This window comes from Tetrao urogallus (assembly GCF_951394365.1).
Source record: "Tetrao urogallus genome assembly, chromosome: 4".
In the NCBI taxonomy this organism is placed as follows: Eukaryota; Metazoa; Chordata; class Aves; order Galliformes; family Phasianidae; genus Tetrao; species Tetrao urogallus.
The window spans coordinates 19,110,136-19,130,569 of NC_136817.1; the positions used below are offsets into that span (position 1 = coordinate 19,110,136).

The window sequence follows — 20,434 nt, forward strand, 5'->3', positions numbered from 1 at the left end:
ACTGTGGTAGCTAGCAGAATTTAATATAACCCTTGAGATCTAAAAACATGCAATACCCTCTGTGCATCCCTGTCTTCTTTCTAGTAAGGCCAAGTCTAGCTGAAGTTGTACTAACAGATCAGTATTGATAGTGGAATTACCTGGTCACAGTCTGAAACAATGGCTGAGCACCAGGTGCGAAAGTGTGACTAACTCAGGGAGCACAGATGAAAGCAATGCACCTGAGTGACTGAAAGGGGTGGAGCCTGGATCCACCCCTCCTCATCTTCATTTAAGGGTTTGTAGCACAAACCCTTGCACTCCTCTTGGGCCACTGGAAGGAGGTGAGCTATTGCTCCATAGTGCCTGTATCCCTATTAGAAGGCACTGTCATCAACTTCTTTTGCCATACATTTAGCAAAACTTGCAGTGGATCTGCAATTAATATAAATTTTCTGTTGTAACTTTTCCAGCTTCTGAAATGAAATGTTAAGTCTCCTTCTGTTGGTATAAAAATGTCAGTTAGGATTGTGATTCTCTGAAGTATTATATCAATAAGGATTTGTAACATAGACCTGGACTTTTAAATCAACAGTCTAGCTTGAATACATAAAATAGGCACTGCTGGAAGCCACAGTATATTGAAGGGAACAGTTGCTTTCTGCTTTGAAGTTAGTATGGAATTAACTGTATTATCAGGAGAGGAATCTGTTCTTTGGCATTGTTCAACTGAATTTACACTTGGAGTTGAAGAACTTAGTGTAAGGCAGAAGGGAAGGAAGGCCTTGTGAATTTTGAAAATATATTCCATGTTTAGGGAAAAAAGTAACAGGAAAGCTTTTTTTTTTTTTAATCCCTAAACTAGATTGCTCTGTGATCTACTGTAAGTATAGCTTCTTGACTTTTCTTACCCATTTTATTAGTCAGTATAAAAATATACTTCCATTTATATATGATGTTTTTCACAGATGCTCAAATCCTGATTTCCTTAGCAATGTGAGGCAATTTATTTCTTTTGCGTGAAGGCTTTTGGCTGGACTAGGGTGCTGGTGGTATCTGGGTCTAACAGGAAAGATACTGGCATCTAACACAGTTCTGTAATGTACTTCTGTAGCAGGCCTTTCTGTCATGAGTGGTAACAGGAAAAAATTTGGCTGGACATAGCAGTAAATAATGGTCACAACCATAGAAGTAGCAAGAAAAGAACAGGTCTAACATAATATTTGCAAACTTGAGGTGTATTTTGAAACTCATCGTATGTTATCAAGGTACTGAGCAAGTCTTAATATGTGAATAGAGAAGTTAAGATGTATACTAAAAAGGCAGTGTATTATTTGATGCAACTGACCATTTCTTCTGCTCTGGTAACTTTGCAGTGATGCTTTTTATAGCTGACAACAGGAAGCAGATCTTGGGTAGCATGCATAGCTCTTAGCTTCTGGAATAGGTCTTTTTTTGTATAATTTTAAAAAAAGACAACAGCCTTAGAAAAATATTTTTATTATTGCAATAATTTAAGAAGATTAATTTCACCATTTCTGAACAAAGATGATTGTAGAAGGAGTTGTAGTCACACAAGCATTGTGACTCTTTTCTTTTACAGCTCTAGTCCAGAGGTGGCATTTCTGCAATCTAGCTTAAAATGACAGCAAAGGTATATTTTAGCATTTGAAGGGCATAATTACTCAGAAGGAAGAATTCTTCAATGTGTTTTAGTTTTAAAAAGGTAAATCCTCATTTAAGGATTAAGAGGGAAGACAACACAGTTGTCAAAGGTCGAATGAGAGGCATTGTGTTGTTCGCTGGCTTGGATGTCTGCAGGGTTGCAGGTGACCAATGTCAATACTTAAAAAATACATCTGTGAGGGGAGGAACATTTCAGTTTGAACAGACCCAGTCCTAGTAGTACATGCTTACTGTCATGATGGTTCAAGTAACTAAAATGCATGTTTGAGTACATGCAGGATTAAACTGCAGCCTTTTCCTCCTTCAGTCAAAATAATTAGTTTTGTCACTAATTAGAACAAGAAAATTCTTAGAATACTGTAACCTTCTTTTGCATTACTGAATCAGCTGTGAAAACATTACATGGCTTTTAAGAATGTCTGGAGTCCTAACCTGGCTCAGAACTGTAGTACTGAAAGTTGGACTTTTAACAAAAATGCATCTGAGCAAGTCTAATTTGAATTGTTGTAAATCTTATTGGGTGAAGGCTTTAATTCAAAGAGCATCTCTTGGTTTTGCAATAATTGAAGTTGGATTTTTATTTGTTTTAAGCAAACAAAAAGATTGTGAGACACCTGTAATACCAAATTTTAATATACGAGACTTGGAATTTCTGAGGTGGTTAAATAAGCTAATCCACTGGAACACCTGTTTATATTTAGTGAATCCCAAGATACTGTAAAGATTTTAAATATATATAATGAAGTCACATAAACTAGCCTGCAGTATAACATTTTAAAGAGTGCTAGCCATCAAGTGGGATTTCATAGCTTATTAGAATCCTCCTCGAAGTTCTGAAATCCCACATATTTAAAGAAACATTGTCACTGTTACTTCATCTTTCTTGTTACTTCAGGATCCCTACTGAACACCTTGGAAAGCAGTGTTTGAACTTGCTTAGAGACACCTTCACAGAGCCTGATTTTTCATGGAGAATGTACATAACACTCAAAATCAGAGCCTTCCGTATGACTCAAGCAGAGTTCTGAGAACTAACACTACAGAAATCTTTTTTTTTTTTCTGACTCTTGCCCTTACTTAATTTCCCTATCTGAAATATAAAACACTCCTTGACTTAATGCAGTCATGGAAGCACTATTAAATACAATTCAGTCATTTCTAAAACTCTTTCAACTACTGCGAACTATAGAACATCTCCAAATAAAGTACTCTGAAATGTAAGACATGCTGAAAAGCTTCTTGTGTATATCTTCCCCATAATCTTAAAGTTTAAGTGCCAGAGCAATGCAGTCTCAGTAGGGTGAAATTGATAGTAATCCATACGATTCATTCATCCAAGGTCATGCACCCCTCTCCTCCATCCCCCTCCTTCACTTTATTTTCTTAATTTACTTAAATGTGAAGTTTTCTTTTTTGGAGGAAAAAAAAAAGCTTCATCCATGGATGAATGATTTTTTTTTTTGCTTGCTATGAAACAGCAAGATGAAAGCGCAAGTTAAGCAATCTTGTACATATCTTTTCTTACTGGTCTTGCGATTGCAATAGTTCAGAATTTCATATCCTAATTTCTGGATGTCCATCTCAGTGAAGTCTACAAGTTTCTCTGTCATATAACTTCAATCTGGCACAAATTTCAGGATCTCAGCTCTGTAAGATACACAGCTCCACTGTGTATCTATTACATCTTCTGAGCAAAACTCAAAATTATCTTTTCAGCAAAATGAAATGCAAATATGGAGCTCCAAAGAAAATGGAAGTAGATCCATTTGTGCAGCAAAAACTATTGCTTGCATCAGCTATTATAACTATCATCCTTTCTTTGCAGACTGGCTATTTCTTGCTATGCTCTAGGCTTTGGATTGTTTTACATTCGTATCCTGTGCTTCAGGAAGTAGAAACTGACACAACAGCTTTAGAACAATTTCTGTATATGCTCACCTTTGATCAACAACACCCTCCTACCCCCCCCATTTTATTGGTCAATCAGTTAAAAACAATTATGAAGCTGTACTGAAAATATCTACAAGGAGTTTCTTTCACTGTTTCAGGCTCAGACTCTTAGGTTGTTGATCTGTTTTCTTTTTGCAGTACTTAATGTAAGAAGGTCCTCACTCATTGCTAGAGGACCAAGGCATTTCTGTCCTGTAATAAATTTTTATAAACGCACAGTTATCAATGGTAGTAGTAAAGATGTATTGTTAGATTGCCCACCAGCCTAAGCTCAGTAAGGGTCACTGCAGTCAGGGAAACTCAAGAAGTACTGCTTGAAAAACACATCTTTCCTTGGGATTTTTTAGTTTTCCATGCTCACTGAGGGTATGATGTAAACTATTTTATCTTCTTAAAATAACCCTGACTGCTGTTAAGATACTTCAGCCAGATATAGGGCTTTTAATTCCAAGTTTCGCAAACAGCAGATCAGCTCATCAGTATTTTCTTCACTGTTTAATGTTAAGATGCTTTCAGTATGAGAATGATTTATTTTTTTCTTTTTAGGAAGATAAATGTTGATATATCTTAAATCTTAGTGTATTCCCTTGATAGTATGATTTCTGTGTCTGACCTAAAGAATCAGGCAGTAAATATTCTTGGAATGGCACTGCTTGACCCTTTTTCCAAATCTTAATGAATTTCCTAAATCTAGTGACACAAATTGTTTCACTACATGGATCTTACACTAAAAAGCAGCTAGTGTATAGAAAAGTCATTTTAAACCTGAGGCAGATTCGTCTTGCTGCAGACTGTTTCTTACCTTACAAAGTAGCTATGAAATTTATTTTCTTGAAGATAACCTTTATTTCATGTTACTTGTTTCTTCTTCCCTTTTTTTCCTCATTCCATTTCTACATGTAACTAAACATACTTTCATCTCTGAGTTCAGCTGCTGATACCAACTGCATCAGTATAGTTTAAACTGAAATGCTGCTTAAAAAAAAAAAGCTTTTTTTTTTTTTTTTTTTTTACTTTTCCCACTCTATTCACCACTGAGAAAAAGATTCTTTACAAAAGTGGCTGGAGATAAAAATAGATAACCCAAAAGCTTGAGTTTGGAGATGTGGTTGTGTTCATCAAGGTAGAGATTTAAGAACAATTCAGTCTGAGCTGCAAAATCCCTGAAGGCTGAATTTGTCTTTTTTCAAGGCTGGCTGCCTTCATCTTGAATATTATTTGTGGAATATTGGGGGGGGAACATCACTTCTGCTGTGAAGTGTATTCGTACATTGAATTTGGATGTAGGACATTTTGATAGAAGTGAAAATTATGGGGTAATAGGGAAAAGCAAGCCCTTTGGGGTGGTAAGCAGAATTGGTCTTCCTGTTAAATGCTTCTTCCCTGAGGTCTTGACAAGGTGATGGCTTTTGGAAACCAGAGGTCCTCAGTATCATGTGTGTGCTGCACCAGGTGCCGTGGCTTCTGTCAGTCACTTGTGAGTGTGCCTTGCTTTCTGCAAACCATTGTAGATTATCATTGTCTGCTTCATAGAAACTGGCTGAATGGACCTTTTAGGTTCCTAAGCGTATGTCATTTTTCCGAGAAAATTAGATGGTACATATCCTTTCTGACCTTTGGCTTCTGCTAGCCACCATTCTTTATTGCCACTCAGGTCAGAAAACCGAAGTATCCTAACCTTCTGATACTCCTGAAGACTGAGTTCTTGATCACTTCTTGCTTGAAATGCATAAACAGCATAGAAGGTCTGAAAAAGGAAAGCCACAAAATGCAAAATCTGAATTCAGAAATGTAGCCACGTCTTAGCTGGCCATTGCGTGTTAGTACAAGTTCTATATGTACAATGTGTCTAATAACATGTACATAACTGCATGGTCTGTAATTGCTTACAGCATATGAAGAACAGGGCCAAAGTAATAAGTAAAACTGAAGGGTCTTAGGAATTCTGTGTAGGAAGGAACAAAATAAGCTCATCAAGAGAGCACTGTGCTAAAGTTTTCGGCTCAGATCATGCAGCCTTGCATTGGCTGGAGAATTTACAAGGTTTCAAAGGAGAGAAAAACCTCGTTTAAATCTTACTCTTAAATATGGCAGCTGTTAGGATGGATCTCTCAAACTGTCTTCTTAGCTGCCAGAGATCCTATCTGCACTGATCTGGTCTGAAGATGGTAAAAATTTCAGACACCTCTGTGCCTTGCTGATCATCTTTGCTACAGCTGTCTTATTAAAGGTAAGTGGAAAAATCCCCAAGCAGCTCAAATGAGAACTGTGAGGCATTGTACATGTAGTGGTGTAATGTGAAGGTGTGTTTTCTGTGAGACAAGATTGAGATTTGCAGTTGAACTGATTATCTTTTACTGCTTTGTAGCTATTTAAAAAAGCCAAAGGACAGAGGATAGCAAATTCCCCATGTCATTCTGACAGATTAGTACAAGAATTTTCCAGTGCAAAAGGAACTATTTAAATTACAGCCATTATAACGGTGGATTTGAGATGAGAAAAATAAGAAGATGGGCTCAGCAGGTATCCTACTTACATGCTGATCATCCACATCCTGAGAATCTCCAGCCTCTGTGCTATTAGTTGTGGGATTTTTACAGGGGTGAAGAGATGAGTTGCTGTCACTCTTCTTGTGCCCTGAACTTGAGCTGCTGTCAGAGGATGGCCGTGAAGAGACAAAGAGGCTGATGTTATCAAAATCATCATCACACAAGTTGCTCTCTGCTATGTCCTTCTGCGCTTTGGCTGGATTGAAAGGCTTCAGGAAGGAGGAATACACATATCCCTTGAGGACTGGATATCACAGTAAAAAGACAGAAAATTTAAAAAAAAAAAAAAAAAAAAAAAATGCTGTTAAACCATTTTATGCAGCTGTCAGTACAACATAAGCAGACAGATGGGGCCAGAATGAAAAGAAATCAATAGGAGGCTGTTATTGGGATGTTTGTGCAGAGAACTTACTTCCTGTGTCAACAAGCCATCTGCTAGTACTTTGGAAGGGATCCTTTTGCTCCACAACAGCCACCACTTCTCCTTCATGCAGATCAATATCAAATTCCTGCGTGGCATTGCACTTGCGCTTAGCTTGATACAGCAGTTCTGCGCTGTACGTAGACAGCAGCTTGGACCTGTGGTCTTCTGTTTGACGTGGGGATTCAAGCTGAAAAGACAAAAAATTGTTCAGTAGGAATAATGTCGAGGCTGTTTGTTGAGCAGCACAGATGCATGAAAGGAACCAGCGTACATTCTGCATGTGGCAACTGACTACACTTCTACATCCAGATAAAGGAGTTACACAGCTGTATGTAACCAAATGCCCTTTGCATGTACAGAAGGTATCTGTACAACTGCTATGGTGATAGCTCACCAATAACAGGCAGATCTCAAAAGATATATAGGAGTATAACTAATTAAGTACCTCTTAGGCTCATGAGAACAGAGTACTGGCTGTGTTCTGTATGTGAACTGTCACTGCTTTAACTGTTTTTCCAGAACAGTGATCTTTGAATTCCTTTGTAAAGTTGCAAAAAGTGTAATCAAAAAATTATCAGAGGTGTGCTAAGGTCATGTAGCAACTTGCACAGCAAAGCACTGGAGCAGAAAATGAGTAGAAACAGAATAGTCTGCTTTTTGTACAAAATTCCCATGCTATATATGGCAAGGTGCTATGAACTGCTGGAAGCGTGTTTGGTTAGAGGACCAAAAGAGAGGGGCTGTACGTCCCTGTGACTTTAACACACTGTGACAGAAAGAGCACATGTTCCTGCCTATCTGATGCAAAAATGAATCCTGCAGCTTCCTTTGCTTCTACTGAAATCTGACTGTGTGGTAGGGTTAAGTAGACCCTTTGAATGCTCTGTAAATGTCTGATAAGATTAGGAACCACAGACATGCGGATCCCTTTAGTGGACTTTATGAATCTTCTGTTCTGGGGTGTGTATGTGTGTTAATTTGTGTATACATACAAATACACGTAGAAAAGCTGGATGAGAAGTTCTGAATAAAAGTAAGATGTGCTGCAAGAGTTCTTAACAAGAGAAGCAATCCAATTTTACATATACAGCTTTAACATGTGCACAAAGATCTAAGGATAATCAGAGGTGATCTCAAGTGGATTTCCAAGATAACAACACGAGTGTGAAGAGTCTTAAAAAGTTACCGGCCAATGGAACAGCTTCATTCACATAACACAATTCAGATTCCCAGTGAAGGGACAAAAGCCAGATCTCTGAATGATATAAACATGGATTTGTTTCAAAAGTGATCAGAAAAGGATTCTTTAAAGGACTCAGATGTATGATACTCACTGGAGAGGGGACAGGTTTCTTTTTTTCCAAGCTCAATTTTCTTTCAATGAAGGTTGCACTGCTGTTTTCTTTTACAAAATTCAGCTTGTGAACCTCCTCCATTAACTGATGCTGCACTTCACAGATGCTTGAGGAAGACAGCTGCAAACATAAAGGTAGGTTAGATCTCACGAACAAAATGGTAACGAGATTTGAGACAGCATATTTGGCTTAATGGGCTCAACACTAGGCGTCAGAAATCTGACAAGGTACGGCTGTTTCCTGCAGAGCCTATAGTGTGCTAGGCGCAAGACAAAAGAAAGATCTGTTTAAGAAAAGTAACTAATGATTGCTGTTAGATTTACAAGACATACTGATTTAAGTTGAATCGTTAAAAAAAATTCTAAACAGCAACAAAAATGTAAATGAGCAGCTCTGCATTTATGGTACTGAGCCACCTGCTTTCAGATGCAAATGTACATCACAGTGGCCCATGTGCTGCAAGGCTTAACCCACAGCTGTGTTTCTGTGAAACTGTGCTGATGTGTTAAAGACACATGGATAAGCTGGCAGTCTGTCTGAGGTACTGGGTGAGTGCTTTTGGTATGTGCCTAACTCCAAATATGTTTGCTGATGTAAACAGGAAAAAAAAAGGGGGGGGGGGGGGGGGGGGAAGAATTAATTTTTTAGGAAAAGCATCATAGAAAACAATGCTTGACGCTTGACAGAGCATATTCTAAAATACTTAATGGTCAAATTATAGGGATCAGATTTCTTCATGCAGAAAAGCCTTTATATTCTGTTTGAACAGTGCAGCTCTGTTTTGATCCTGATCTTTTCTCAATTTTTCAGCCCTTTCCTGCCTCTAAAGTCAGCTCTTGGTGGAAAGGGATACTCCAGAAGGGCCTCACTGCAACATGTTTCTTATGCAGAATTTTGTCCAAACACAGTTGCCTAAACATGCCTCTGGTTCAGGTGAGTGGATTTGGAGGTGTTGTCATAGCTCTGTTTCTCAGGTTGCGAGTCCTCCAGCGGAGTGAACTTTGTGTAATTTTCACACAAATTAATAATACTTCCATAATATTGAGGTAATGCATACAGTGCATAGAAAGAGTTGAGTAGGCTGGAAGAACTGATGCTCTTATGTTAGCTCAAATAGGCATCCTTGTTGGCTGTGATTACGTAAGAGAAATTACTTTAACTTTCTAAAACTGCCAACACAGACAGAACTATACTTTATTGACTTGTCCTGCTGTGCAGGAGCTTCTGCAGCATATCTGGATTTAAAAGCAACTTGTTTTTCATATAAATTCTTTCATCAGATCTCCTCAGCCTTATGCCTACAGGTTTCTGTGTGACTGCAGCTCTAACACTAGAAGGAGAGTTCATGCACTTTCCTTTTCCTAGAATTTCTCTTCCTGTGTCTTCTAGGCTGTTCAGGGCAGACCTAAAGAAACCAAGGCTTAAATACTAAGAACTGCCTCCATTTTTGCCCTATTGTCTCTCCACTGATATTACTGGAGCAGCTGCATTGTGGTCACTCTCAATAAAAGGTCCAAGACTGACAAAACTCAAGCTGAGAACTTAACCTTTGCTGCGCTTGCAAAGAAAAAAAAAAAAGATTGTGCTCACCAAAACAATCAAAATCGCAGTAGCTTTTAGGTATGTGTCCTACAAATCCTACCCAATGCATACAGAAAGAAAATAGAGAGATAAATAGGGCTTATGCCTATTTATAATGTACTTACTGGAACAGGCACCACCACAGCAGAATTTGATTGAAGTGCTGCAGACATAATACTTCTGAGGAGGGTAATGAAGCAATACAGACAGTTCAACACAATCTTTTTGGCTGCTTTGTTGAATACCTGAAGTTCTTCCACTAGCTGTGCATTTAAAGCCTCATAGTCTTTCTTTGCTAGATCAAGCTCTTCTCCTGTTGACCTCTGGAGGTAGCTGTTGTAGTCCAACAATTTGTCATAGCGCTTCTGGATGAGCTTCTGTGGGCCTGAAAACAAGGCTTGTAGTGCTGAGAGAGGAGTCAAAACAACCTTGTCTAGTTGAGCCATCTGGAAAGATATAAAACAGTCCCACATGTTACTTCTTTCTCGCAACTCTTCAGACTTCAGGTTCAGCCTCATTGCAGCCCATCAAGCAATCTGTTATTGACCCTTCCCAAAGTATTGCTGTCAGAGGCAGCTTCACAGCACAGGGTATAGCATAAGTTAGAAATCTTTCGTAATGTTGCAAAGGTGGAGGTAACAGATTTGCAGCTTATGGTGTCTGATAATGGAAATGGCCCCCTGGAGCCCATAGCCTATGTTACTGTCCTTTGTGATACCATGGAGGAAAGACCAAGGCAAGGATCAGTGAAGGATAACCATGAGGACTGAAACTGAAGAGTAGGTGAATGTGCTTTTCAGTGCTTTGTGGTGCTGCACTCAAGTAAAACTGAGAATTCAGCCAAATAAAATAAATACCAGTAAATCAATTCCTGTTTAAGCAAACATAGACACTGATTAAAAAAAAAATCCTTCTTAGACATTCCTATTAGCCTCTAATCATCTCAAAGCATTAATATTGCACTAAAAAATATATTTTTGATAGTCACATGTTGTAATATAGCACAGACTTTTGATGAGTAAACCTCATCATCAAGTTAAAGCCCTTGGATGTTCTATGTGAAATAGCTTGTTGGATCAAGCGTGGGAATAAAAGCGCAGCCATCCCTCTTCCCCTCCATAGCATGCCATGGTTGAGGGCACATCTGTTTTAGGACCAGGACCCAAGGCCAAGATGCTGTGCACTGGCTGCTAGCTTATGTCTTATTTCCACCTGAAAAACTAGGCTGTGTTTAGTGAAGCGGTTTTTGATGTGTTTCAAAAAAAAAGCTTTTTCCAAACTGCTGCTCTTGATTTCCAGAAGTGAAGGGGCTACCATGGATTTCTGCCCTAAAGTTTTCCCTAAAACACAAGAGAGGAAAGTATCCATTACTGACAAATGCAGAAAGGGAAAAAAAAAACCAAAAAACTAATGTGAGCCTATTGCTGAGATCTCCATTGATAACACACACACACAGAAGAACACGTAAACATCTGCTCACCATGCAAAGTAAGGACAACATTGTTGGTTTTTTAAAATATATATAGGATAAAGACTGTATGAAATGTAAGACAAAGAAGTAGAAAATACGTAAACATAGTTATTAAAAATTTCCACAGTTAAATAATGTTCAGATGTTTTTTAAAATTATGTGGGACTTCAGGCCAGATGGGTCCTGAGGCAGTGGGAGTTACAAAGTGTCTTCCTGAAAAATGGTTTTATGTTTCACCTGCTGTGGACCTTCTTCTGCTGCTTTGCTGGTTCTGGAAGTGGTGTGGGGAAGGATGTCTTCCATACTGCACAGTCATCATTCGGTGTGATAGAGGGGTCCCTTTTCCTCCCCTAATGTAGTCATTCATTTTAAAGTTATTGAAAAGATATTTCTGATTATTAAGATTAAATTTTCAGTTTCTTTGTAAATTCTGGAACTACAAAGAAAAGGAAATTACACCATCTCACTTCCTGTCACCAGACTGAGGAAAGCATAAGAAAACCTCCACCTCTGAATTTTACCAGGTTGAACTGTTTGAAGCAGCAGCCTGGCCCATTTTGAAGAGACATTTTAGTCTATCTTAGTAGAGTCAGATATTAGAGTTCCTTTGGACCCTGAAAGTGAGAGACTGGTTGAAAAACTTGAAGTTTTTCAGAGTTGGGTTACTGTTTTTTAACCATTATAGGCTACATCCAGGGTGTTCACATTTTCCCTATACTAAGGACAGTAAGTTGCTTGAAAGGGTGATAATAGCTGAGATTTCCATGGATTTATGATCCCAGGAACTAATAGATCAGGACTATACAGCAAAGATAAAAAAAAAAAAAAAGAAAAAAGTCACTGTAAGACTGTGAATATTGGTAAGGAAACTAGAAAAAACATAGATCTGCTGCTCCTGTCTAAAGCTCAGCAGAAGCATGCAAACTTAGCGCAATGATTTTAGTTTAATCCTAGGAACTTACAAAGTTTTCTTTATTTTTTTTAGGGAAAATACATTTTACTTGGACTAAATTTTCTAATTTCCTATAGCAACTTACACCAAGAAACACTCATCTTTCCCAGTGGATACCTAAGGTTTTTTTGCTCCTTCTTGCCCTGAGTCTTCCTCACATACGTGTGTTCTCTCAGTCACACTGTTATCTATGTAATGTTGGACATTGCATAAACTTACAAGGTCTTCACAGAGATTTGTAGGGTTGTTCATTTTCTTTGAGTTTTTGTTAGCTTCGTCATCTTTGTCTTGCAAGATTTCCTGAAGCCCAGTTATGTTCTGTGCAGCCAGATGTATGGAATCCTAAATGAGGAGATGGTAGGAAGATGAAAATGGGTTATGATTTATTTAATGTGCTGCACCCGCTCATGCAGATACTGCAATAATATTGATGGAATCAGAAATATTTTCCATCTCTCATACCTATTTGTTTTTTTCTGTGCAGTTTCCAGCCATTTGGGGGTTGTTTACTGTGAAAATATTTTCCTGTGTCTTACCTATTTTCAGTGTAAACTGTTAAAGGATAAAGTTGTTAATGTTCCACTGAAAAAAGTTGTGCCCCAGATTGCATAAAACCATGTACCCACCTGTAGATGCTGTAAGGATAATGAAATGTTCTTCACACATGATTTCACAGTCTTCTCTAAGCTTCGAAACAACTTTTCTTCCTTATTGAATGTCTGATCTTTCACCTAAATCAGATGTTTTCACTGTTATTTTGGAGTCTGACTAATGAAAGAAATCTCTAAAGCTCTGCTGGAAAAACCTCAAGCTTTCCCTAAACTCCTCCCTTTGAAAACAGAACAGATTGGTCCCTAGTTCTCCCAAACTCTGATCTGAATCCAAGAGAAGTCAAAGGCACTGGATAGCAAGACAGAGATTTTAAGTTCTGCCAAACCTTGTGGAAGCAAGGCGTTGCTTTATTATAAGCAATCCACATGAATAAATATAAATACATTTTATATATATATATATATGTATATATATATATATATATATATGTATATTTGCTGCATTTGGGAAACGATGGTGAAAATATGACATAAAATATGGTATCCTTTTACATCATGGCATTGTTTCCTTTGGTGCTCATGTGTGTAATGGAGAGATTTCTCCCAGGCAGGCTGTAGGTGGAGCTGTTACCTCTAGAGCAACGTCAGCCCTCCAGCTTGTAACCTCACGAGCTGGAAACAGGCTGCTTTTACTTTTTTAATGCTGTCTGTAGAAACCCTGAAAATACACTTATTTCTGCCTACCTTTTAGTTAAGGAATTTGAGAAATCTCAAGCCTGTTTTTCTGGGGTTTTGCTGTAAGGGTCACAGCATGTTTCAGAGATGTGAATTGAAAACTTTCTTTAATTAAGCAAGAAAGAGGGCTGAATCTATAACATACATCTTGAGTCTAAGATGATTCTCAAATATTTTAAGCTCAATTAAAAAAAAAAAAAAAAAAAAAAAAAAAAAAAAAAACCAGAAAATGAACCTTGTTTAAAAAAAAAAAAAAAAAAATCACCCTTCCTCTTAATCTCATTTAATTCTACATTTCTCTGAATTTATAGTGTTGACAGTGTTCCAGTCTGTCATGGGGTTTTGTGGGAAAACCAGCAAAAATACAGAAATTTCCACTGTGCAAATAAATGAGCAGGAAAAAAAAATGTAAATGTGGGTAGTTTGCGTCAGAGAAAGGGGGGAAACCAACTGGTAAACAACAAAACAGGAAAAAATGGCACCGATCTTGTAAAGTCACATCTAGAAAGGCAAATGACCTTGTATAACCAGTAGGCTTGTGTAGAGATATATCATTTTCAAGGTCAGTTATAATTGATTTTCTTTCAGATTCAGATTGCAGCTTCTCTGAAAATGTTTATCCTGGTAGTTTGAACTACAGCCTTGGAATTATGAAGGAGCATTTTGGTTTTGCCCACCTAGCACTCATTGGATTTATCACAGAGTTCTGCCTCTGGTAGTTTTGATGTTTACAGGTTCTTAGGCATGTAGAGGCAAAACCCTATGATCTTTACTAATTGGGACTATTAGTCATCTTCCTTAGAGGACTCAGAATGTGAAGGTTGGGATGGAGAGTAAGACGCCCAGAATGTATTCACAGTAACTATTGCCAGTCCAACCACAAAGAGCTGAAGCTGACTTTCACAAAAATACTGGTCACTTCCTCTCTGCTGAAGATCACAAGCTTGAGAAACTCTTAGATAAAAGAGGAAAGGATAAAGAATACATTATCTTGTTTTCTATTTCAATCACAGAGATCTTTCCTGTCTTATGTGACACTCAGAAAATGACTTTATAAATGATACAGGAAAAAAGCGACACCACAAACTGTTTTTCTAAAATGTTTTTAGAAACGCCTGTGCAAAAGCAGCACTGAAGCTGTCAATGCAAATCTGCAGTTGGGTGAGTTAAGTACCTGAGGTTCTCCCCCTGTCAGTATTTTCAGATGGCTGGTGACCCTCTTGGATTTCTTGCTAATGGAGTGAATATTCAGTCGAGAAAACTTTTCTTTCAGGGTTTCATCATCATCATTCCTCTTATACTTCAGCACTGCAGACAGAGAATTTCGTGACACTAATAATCTGTATCCATGGGGCTTTTCATAGGAATGGGGGCACAAATACAAAACCGTTTGAGACCAGACACTTTGATGTCACTTGCTGTAATCTTGTGTCAAAATGCTTGAGATCATGAAAACCCCGTTATCAATGCTAGCCTTGAGAATATTGAAGCAAGACTTCAATGTGGCAAGTCTGTAAGAAACAGCACTATCACTGCATCTTAATTATTATTAGTGTTTGCAGCTGCATTACTGATGATGATCATGGGTATGACATGTATCCTTTTATCCTTTTCATGTTCTGGGAATCTGCATCCTTTGGCAGGTAACACAGCTGGCTGAGGACAAGTGACATTAAGGCATCTTTTATTTTGCTGAAACCCGGTGTATTGCGCAACTTAAGTAACACCAACGAAAACTGTTGTGGCATTATGACTGGAGTTGAAACCTCTCTTGTAACTGCCAGCCCAAACTGACAGAAAAATTCACTGTTTTTTTTTCCTTACCTAAATCTTTCCTCCTTTTGAGTTCATTGATGTTCACATTAATATTTTTCATAGCAGAAAGGGCCTCTTGTAGTGCTTTGTGGTCAGGGTGAGAAGCAGGAGTTGAATTCAACAGTTCATGGAGTAACAAGGGATATTTCATTACCCGCTGTACTGGCTTGATCATCAGGGATCCCATGTCCATTAGATTTGGCTTTCCTCTATAATTTATACCAAGGAAAAGTCAAATAAGGAGAAACTCCTTGAAGACAAAGACTTCTTCTATTTCTGTCTAGTCATTGAAGCTGCTGCCTTTTGTATCCTTCAGTTGAGCTTTCAACTACAGAAAATATCAAAACCAGAGCAGTGCTTTGCACTGAGTCATAGATATGCAATCACCACTTAAGTCAAAAAATAAGATACATCTGTCAGGAAACACGGGCTGTTGCAAATGAAACCATCCTCCTGCCCCCTCAATGAGAAATACACACCAGGTCTGAGTTTTCTGTATTTTCAGCAATTTGCCATATTGCTTAGACATCGGCTGTGAAACTGGCCCACTCAGTCTGAGGGGTGTGTATGGTGCAACTTGCACAGCACCCAAGAAGGGAGATGTAGGTGGAAGAGCAAATAACAGGAAGATTGAGAAATACAAGAAGTGGGGCTACTACATCCTGCTCTGGCCCCTAAGCCTTAAAATTGCAACATCTCCACACTGTGAAGTAACTGAGATGCCTGCTCACTGCTGCATCCCTTCTTGCAACACCTTTCAGTTTGCTAGTATAAGCTTTGCCATTCTTTACCTGCTGTTTTCTGTGCTGGCTTCCAGGAGGTGACATCACACTACTGAGGCTTTGACAGCAGGACAGAGGAGTCCTTGTCTCTCCTCATGCTAGCATTCTGCTGAGCAAACCTGGGAATGCTGCAGCATCATCAGCGCTCCTGTGAACTACCCCAGACTCACAGGTGCCCCTTGGAACTGTGAGCGAGCTGGTGGGGATGGTGTGAGGCACTAGAGCAGAGCAAGGCTTCCATTTGCATGCCCAAAAAGACTGTCTTGGAGGGAAGGAGCTGATCTGACAATAACTGTGGAAAAGCTAATGGTAGGCAAAGAAGGATTTCTGAACGAGGAAAGGCAGAATAATAAAACATAGAAGGGAAGTACAAAAAGCAGAGAACATCCACTCAGATTTGCAGGCTGACATCTATTGTTTTGTGAGCAGGAAGAGCAGAAGAAGGGAATAAAAGGCTTTCATTCCCACTTTTATATGTATGAAAAGTACACCAACCAGTCCTTACTGCTGACTAATTAACTAACAATTTGAATGCCTTTGAGAAGAGACATCTGCATATTTAAACCATCTCTCTTGCACAGACATTATCTGCGAAAAGTTCTGCATGAAAAAAATTAACAGTAGATGCCTTTTAAAGCTTCTTGATGTCCCCAAACCTTCTTATCATTTCAATGCCCCTCATTTCCCCTGTATCCTACATTAAACATATAGAGCTATTTTCCCTTCTTTCAGCTTCTGGCAGCAATAATGAAAAAAATCTTAAATTGTTATTGTTTTCTCTAAAAAGCCCCTTGAATGCAAATCTGTAGAAGCTGCCTCATGAATGGAAAAATCTTCAAGTATCTTCTCTTTATATAGTTGCACTTTGGACAGCTGCCCAAGTGATAAACAGCCCTCTGTTCACGTATCTGCATGACACAGTCTAGCAATATGGTTTGAGAGATAGTAGGTTTGTTGTAAGATAATGACTCCCTGGGGCCCTGAATGCCACAAAGTTCAACTCCTCTAATTCTCCCCAGCGAGATTATCTGCTGATCTCCACTCTCCCTGGATGAGTCCCATTTCCAGTGGGCCCAGCGAGCATGCACTCGGCAGCCAGGCAGGACGTGGCCCCGCCACACGACTCAAACAGGCTTGTGACAGCCATTGTGCAGAGAATTAAGTTGATAATTCGTTTGCAATGCTGCTTCTGCCTCTCCCCATTTTATCATGAATTTAGCAAGTATTCTAGGTTATAAGTAGCTGCACTAATCTCATCGCAGATTCTCAGTGTAGCTCTGCGGAGCATGCAGCTGGCTTAGCTGCAGTGAGCTTCATGGCATACCCTGCCTCCCTCCTTACAACAAAGCAAGACAGATGCAGAAGGACTCCCACCAGTTCAAAAAATACATGGTGGTGAGCTGTGCAAAGAGAGGGAACCCAGGGTTTAGTTTCACACTTTTGCTGTCTAGCAGGTAAGTCCTGTGGTGAATGTGACAGCCAGTTTGGTATCGCAGGGCTGAGGATGGTGTTGTGTTCAGCTTGGCAGCTCTGAAATTGTGTGCACGCATCACAGGCTGCAGCACGTCTCAAAGACTTGAGTTTTACAATTTACTACGTGTGAGCTCATATTAGCACAAAACAGGCAGGCAAATAATTCGCTGTGTTGTAAGGCTCTCATGCAAACCCAGGGATTTCACTGAGGCTGCATAGTTGTTAATCTAAGCAGAATCCAACCAGTGTAGTTGATAGCAATAAGCAGCTTTGTCTGATATGTGTATAATTGTTTTCTTGAATGAATGATCACACTTGAATGAAAAGCAACCTGGGAGATTGAGGGGAGTTATGCCATGCTTTCTAACTCGAACACAGAGCAGACTGTGCAGACTTTCAGGTGCAGTTCTGCCCATGTTTTGCTTTGACTCCACAGCGTCTGAAGTGCAAGAGATGGCATTTCGGCATGCCCTGCCTGTGTGCTTGCAGGGTGAACACAAATGCCACCAAGTCATGCAAGGTAGCCAAGCTCAGGGAGGGTTCTTGAGTGAACATCATTCCTCGTGCAGCTTTACAAGAGCTAGTTTCAGCTCAAGAAGTGTGCTGTATCCCACAGTCCACTGTAAACTAAAGGAGAAAGCTGGGCATTAACTTCTGGGGGGGTAGTGCAAGGCAGAGCAGCCAGTCTTGTGTTATTTCTACACACACTGCTCTCTCATGTTATCTTATTGTTACTCTGGGTATTTGGTGTTCCTCCTAGGACCTCTATCCCTTTTTCGAAAGGAGTATAGAATCTCCTTTGTCAAAACCAGTGCAAATAAAGTACTTTCAATCACCAAATAAATCTTGAAAACCCCAACCTAGGATTTCAACACGTAAATCCTTTGAAAGCTATTTTACATTGACCTTATTTATGATGTCCAACTGACTAATTCTCTGATTTTACAGATGTTTCTCTTCTATCCACATAAAGCACACCTGCTTCTCTTTTCTCTTAACATTTCTGTCTGAGTTGTAATCATTTTCTTTGGTTCAGCTAATCCCTTCTCTTACCCCTTCCTGCAGGTGAATTTAGGATTTCATGTTGTATTCAAGGATCCAGACCTGCTGGATGTCCGAAACCACAGCCCTGATAAACTCTCCCTTAAAGCTTTTCAAAAATGTCAGGTATCCAAGGCTGGGTGAGTATTCTGGCAAGGTGTTGCCAGACATTTGTTCTTTTCTGATGTTCCTACAGCCATCGTCAGAGGGAAGCTCCTCAGAAAGATGGATTTCTCATATATTTAGGGCTACCAAAAGTGTCCTTACCTTAGAAATAGCTTTACCTATCAGCCTGGTGTGTACTGAGCAGGCCTACAGATGCATAATGCACAGCAATTGAAGAGTGCCTGGATTTTCAGATTTGACACTGCACTGTTGACAAGCACTGCTGAGGAGCTCAGAGCTCTCTAAGCACATTTATTAGACAATAAGGTGGTAGTAAAGGGCTCTGAATGAATTGGCATCCAAATTAAGTAGCTTCATAAACCACAAGTGTTGAAAGACATTGCAAAACCAGTGCAGTTAGTAATTAGAGAACCAGACAGGCTTAGAGAAATTAAAACTGAGAGTGTTTTATCACACATGTCCTGGAGAAGTCTATGCATTCTACAGATATTGCTTAGTGTTCTTAAAATTTCCACATGTACAGTCTTAAGCGTACTTAAGATAAATAAAAGATAATTAAAAGATTATTTTACACATGAAAAAGACATAGTACTTACTCTTCCTCATACATCTTTCTGCAAAAGAAAAGGAACAAAAATATATATTAGTTCCTCCTAAAAGGACTTATATAGATCATGGGCCAGATTCTCAGATACACTTAGGTGACACAGAGCAGCTGTAAATGGCCAGTTAACTTAGGTTTATGGCTGCTGTGTGTCAGCAGAACTGCACAAAACAGCCAGAGGGTACCAATGAATCTGGCCCTACATCTTTTTGAAAGGACAGCCCCAAATGAGAAAGGATTGTCAGGAACCTGGATTTTGCCCAGCCTTCTCCTAACTCTGTTAGAGAAGACAGCTTGAGTCACTGTGCTAGCAACATCAAATCCTTAGCGCAAAGAGCAAAATTGAATGTCATTCCTACATTATTTTTGTGTGAAAAAGAATACATTGTAGGCTTTTAGGATAGAGAATCAATTAAGTTGTTCAACTTTTGAGAGGCTATTTATCAACCGAAACCTCTTCAGAGTAGGATACTGTTGATATGCATACAGAAAGCAGCAGAGATGTACTGTTGTTTTTTGGAAACATGCAAACATGCACACAGAATATTTTCCTCATGATACAATTAAACTTGGAGAACTTCACCCAAATGCAAGGGAACTAGCATCAAATGGGGAGGTTGCTGGCCCTGCATGTGGCAGGGGGATTGGAGATTCATGATCCTGAGGTCTCTTCCAACCCTGGCCATTCTGTGATTCTCTGATTCTGTGGAATGACAATGTCCCTCCACCTCCGCATGAGACTCTTCTGGTATTGAGTGCTGACATCATGTAATCAGCCACTGCTTTCTGACCACCTGCACTTTCATCTCCTTGCCTATCAGCAGCCAAAGGAGCATCTGGAAGCTGGTGTTTTCATTGCTTCAGCACCATCAGCTCTTTGAGCACTTCTGACGTCCCTCTGCCCCCATAATAGTTGACCAAGATACTTCAGACTGAAAGCACAGCAGGTAGTTGCCAGCATCCTTTCATTTTTACCAGCTGCATTTCTTTGGCTAAGCTAGCAAACAACATTTCCATTTTGCATAATCACTGCTGAAACATGGCTTTCTACATAATTTGGATTTGCACATGTCTCCATGCAGACACCTACATTTTGGGATGGAATTTCTCCCCTTTAGTCAACAGGAGGCGTAGGAATCTAAGCATGGCTAATTAAGTCTGATTTGTTTGTACAGATGTGCGGAGGGCTACTTGCAAATTCATCTTAATACAGAAGTTGTTTTTTACAAGGCAGATATTACTCAACTGAGGAACAGAAGTCTCTTGCTAGACCTCTTTTTTTTTTTTTTTTTTCCCAATGTAATAGTATTCTTCCTAAGGAAAAAAGAAAAGATGTAAGAAGTAAAGAGCTTTGAAGAAT

At 39.2% G+C, this 20,434-nt stretch overlaps 1 protein-coding gene across 1 annotated transcript in view; it reads right to left on the minus strand.

Moving 5' to 3' along the window:
* Window positions 1-5,176: 5,176 nt before the first annotated feature.
* Window positions 5,177-20,434, minus strand: part of ARHGEF38 (Rho guanine nucleotide exchange factor 38) — a gene marked incomplete at both ends in the record, with an annotated part of 32,924 nt that continues 17,666 nt past the window's right edge. The window contains 10 exons of the mRNA XM_079534302.1: window positions 5,177-5,362; window positions 6,152-6,408; window positions 6,577-6,775; window positions 7,923-8,063; window positions 9,650-9,970; window positions 12,167-12,289; window positions 12,574-12,678; window positions 14,408-14,541; window positions 15,058-15,257; window positions 19,067-19,084. Of these exons, the coding sequence (XP_079390428.1) occupies window positions 5,177-5,362; window positions 6,152-6,408; window positions 6,577-6,775; window positions 7,923-8,063; window positions 9,650-9,970; window positions 12,167-12,289; window positions 12,574-12,678; window positions 14,408-14,541; window positions 15,058-15,257; window positions 19,067-19,084 (1,684 nt within the window). The remainder of the gene's footprint in view (window positions 5,363-6,151; window positions 6,409-6,576; window positions 6,776-7,922; window positions 8,064-9,649; window positions 9,971-12,166; window positions 12,290-12,573; window positions 12,679-14,407; window positions 14,542-15,057; window positions 15,258-19,066; window positions 19,085-20,434) is intronic.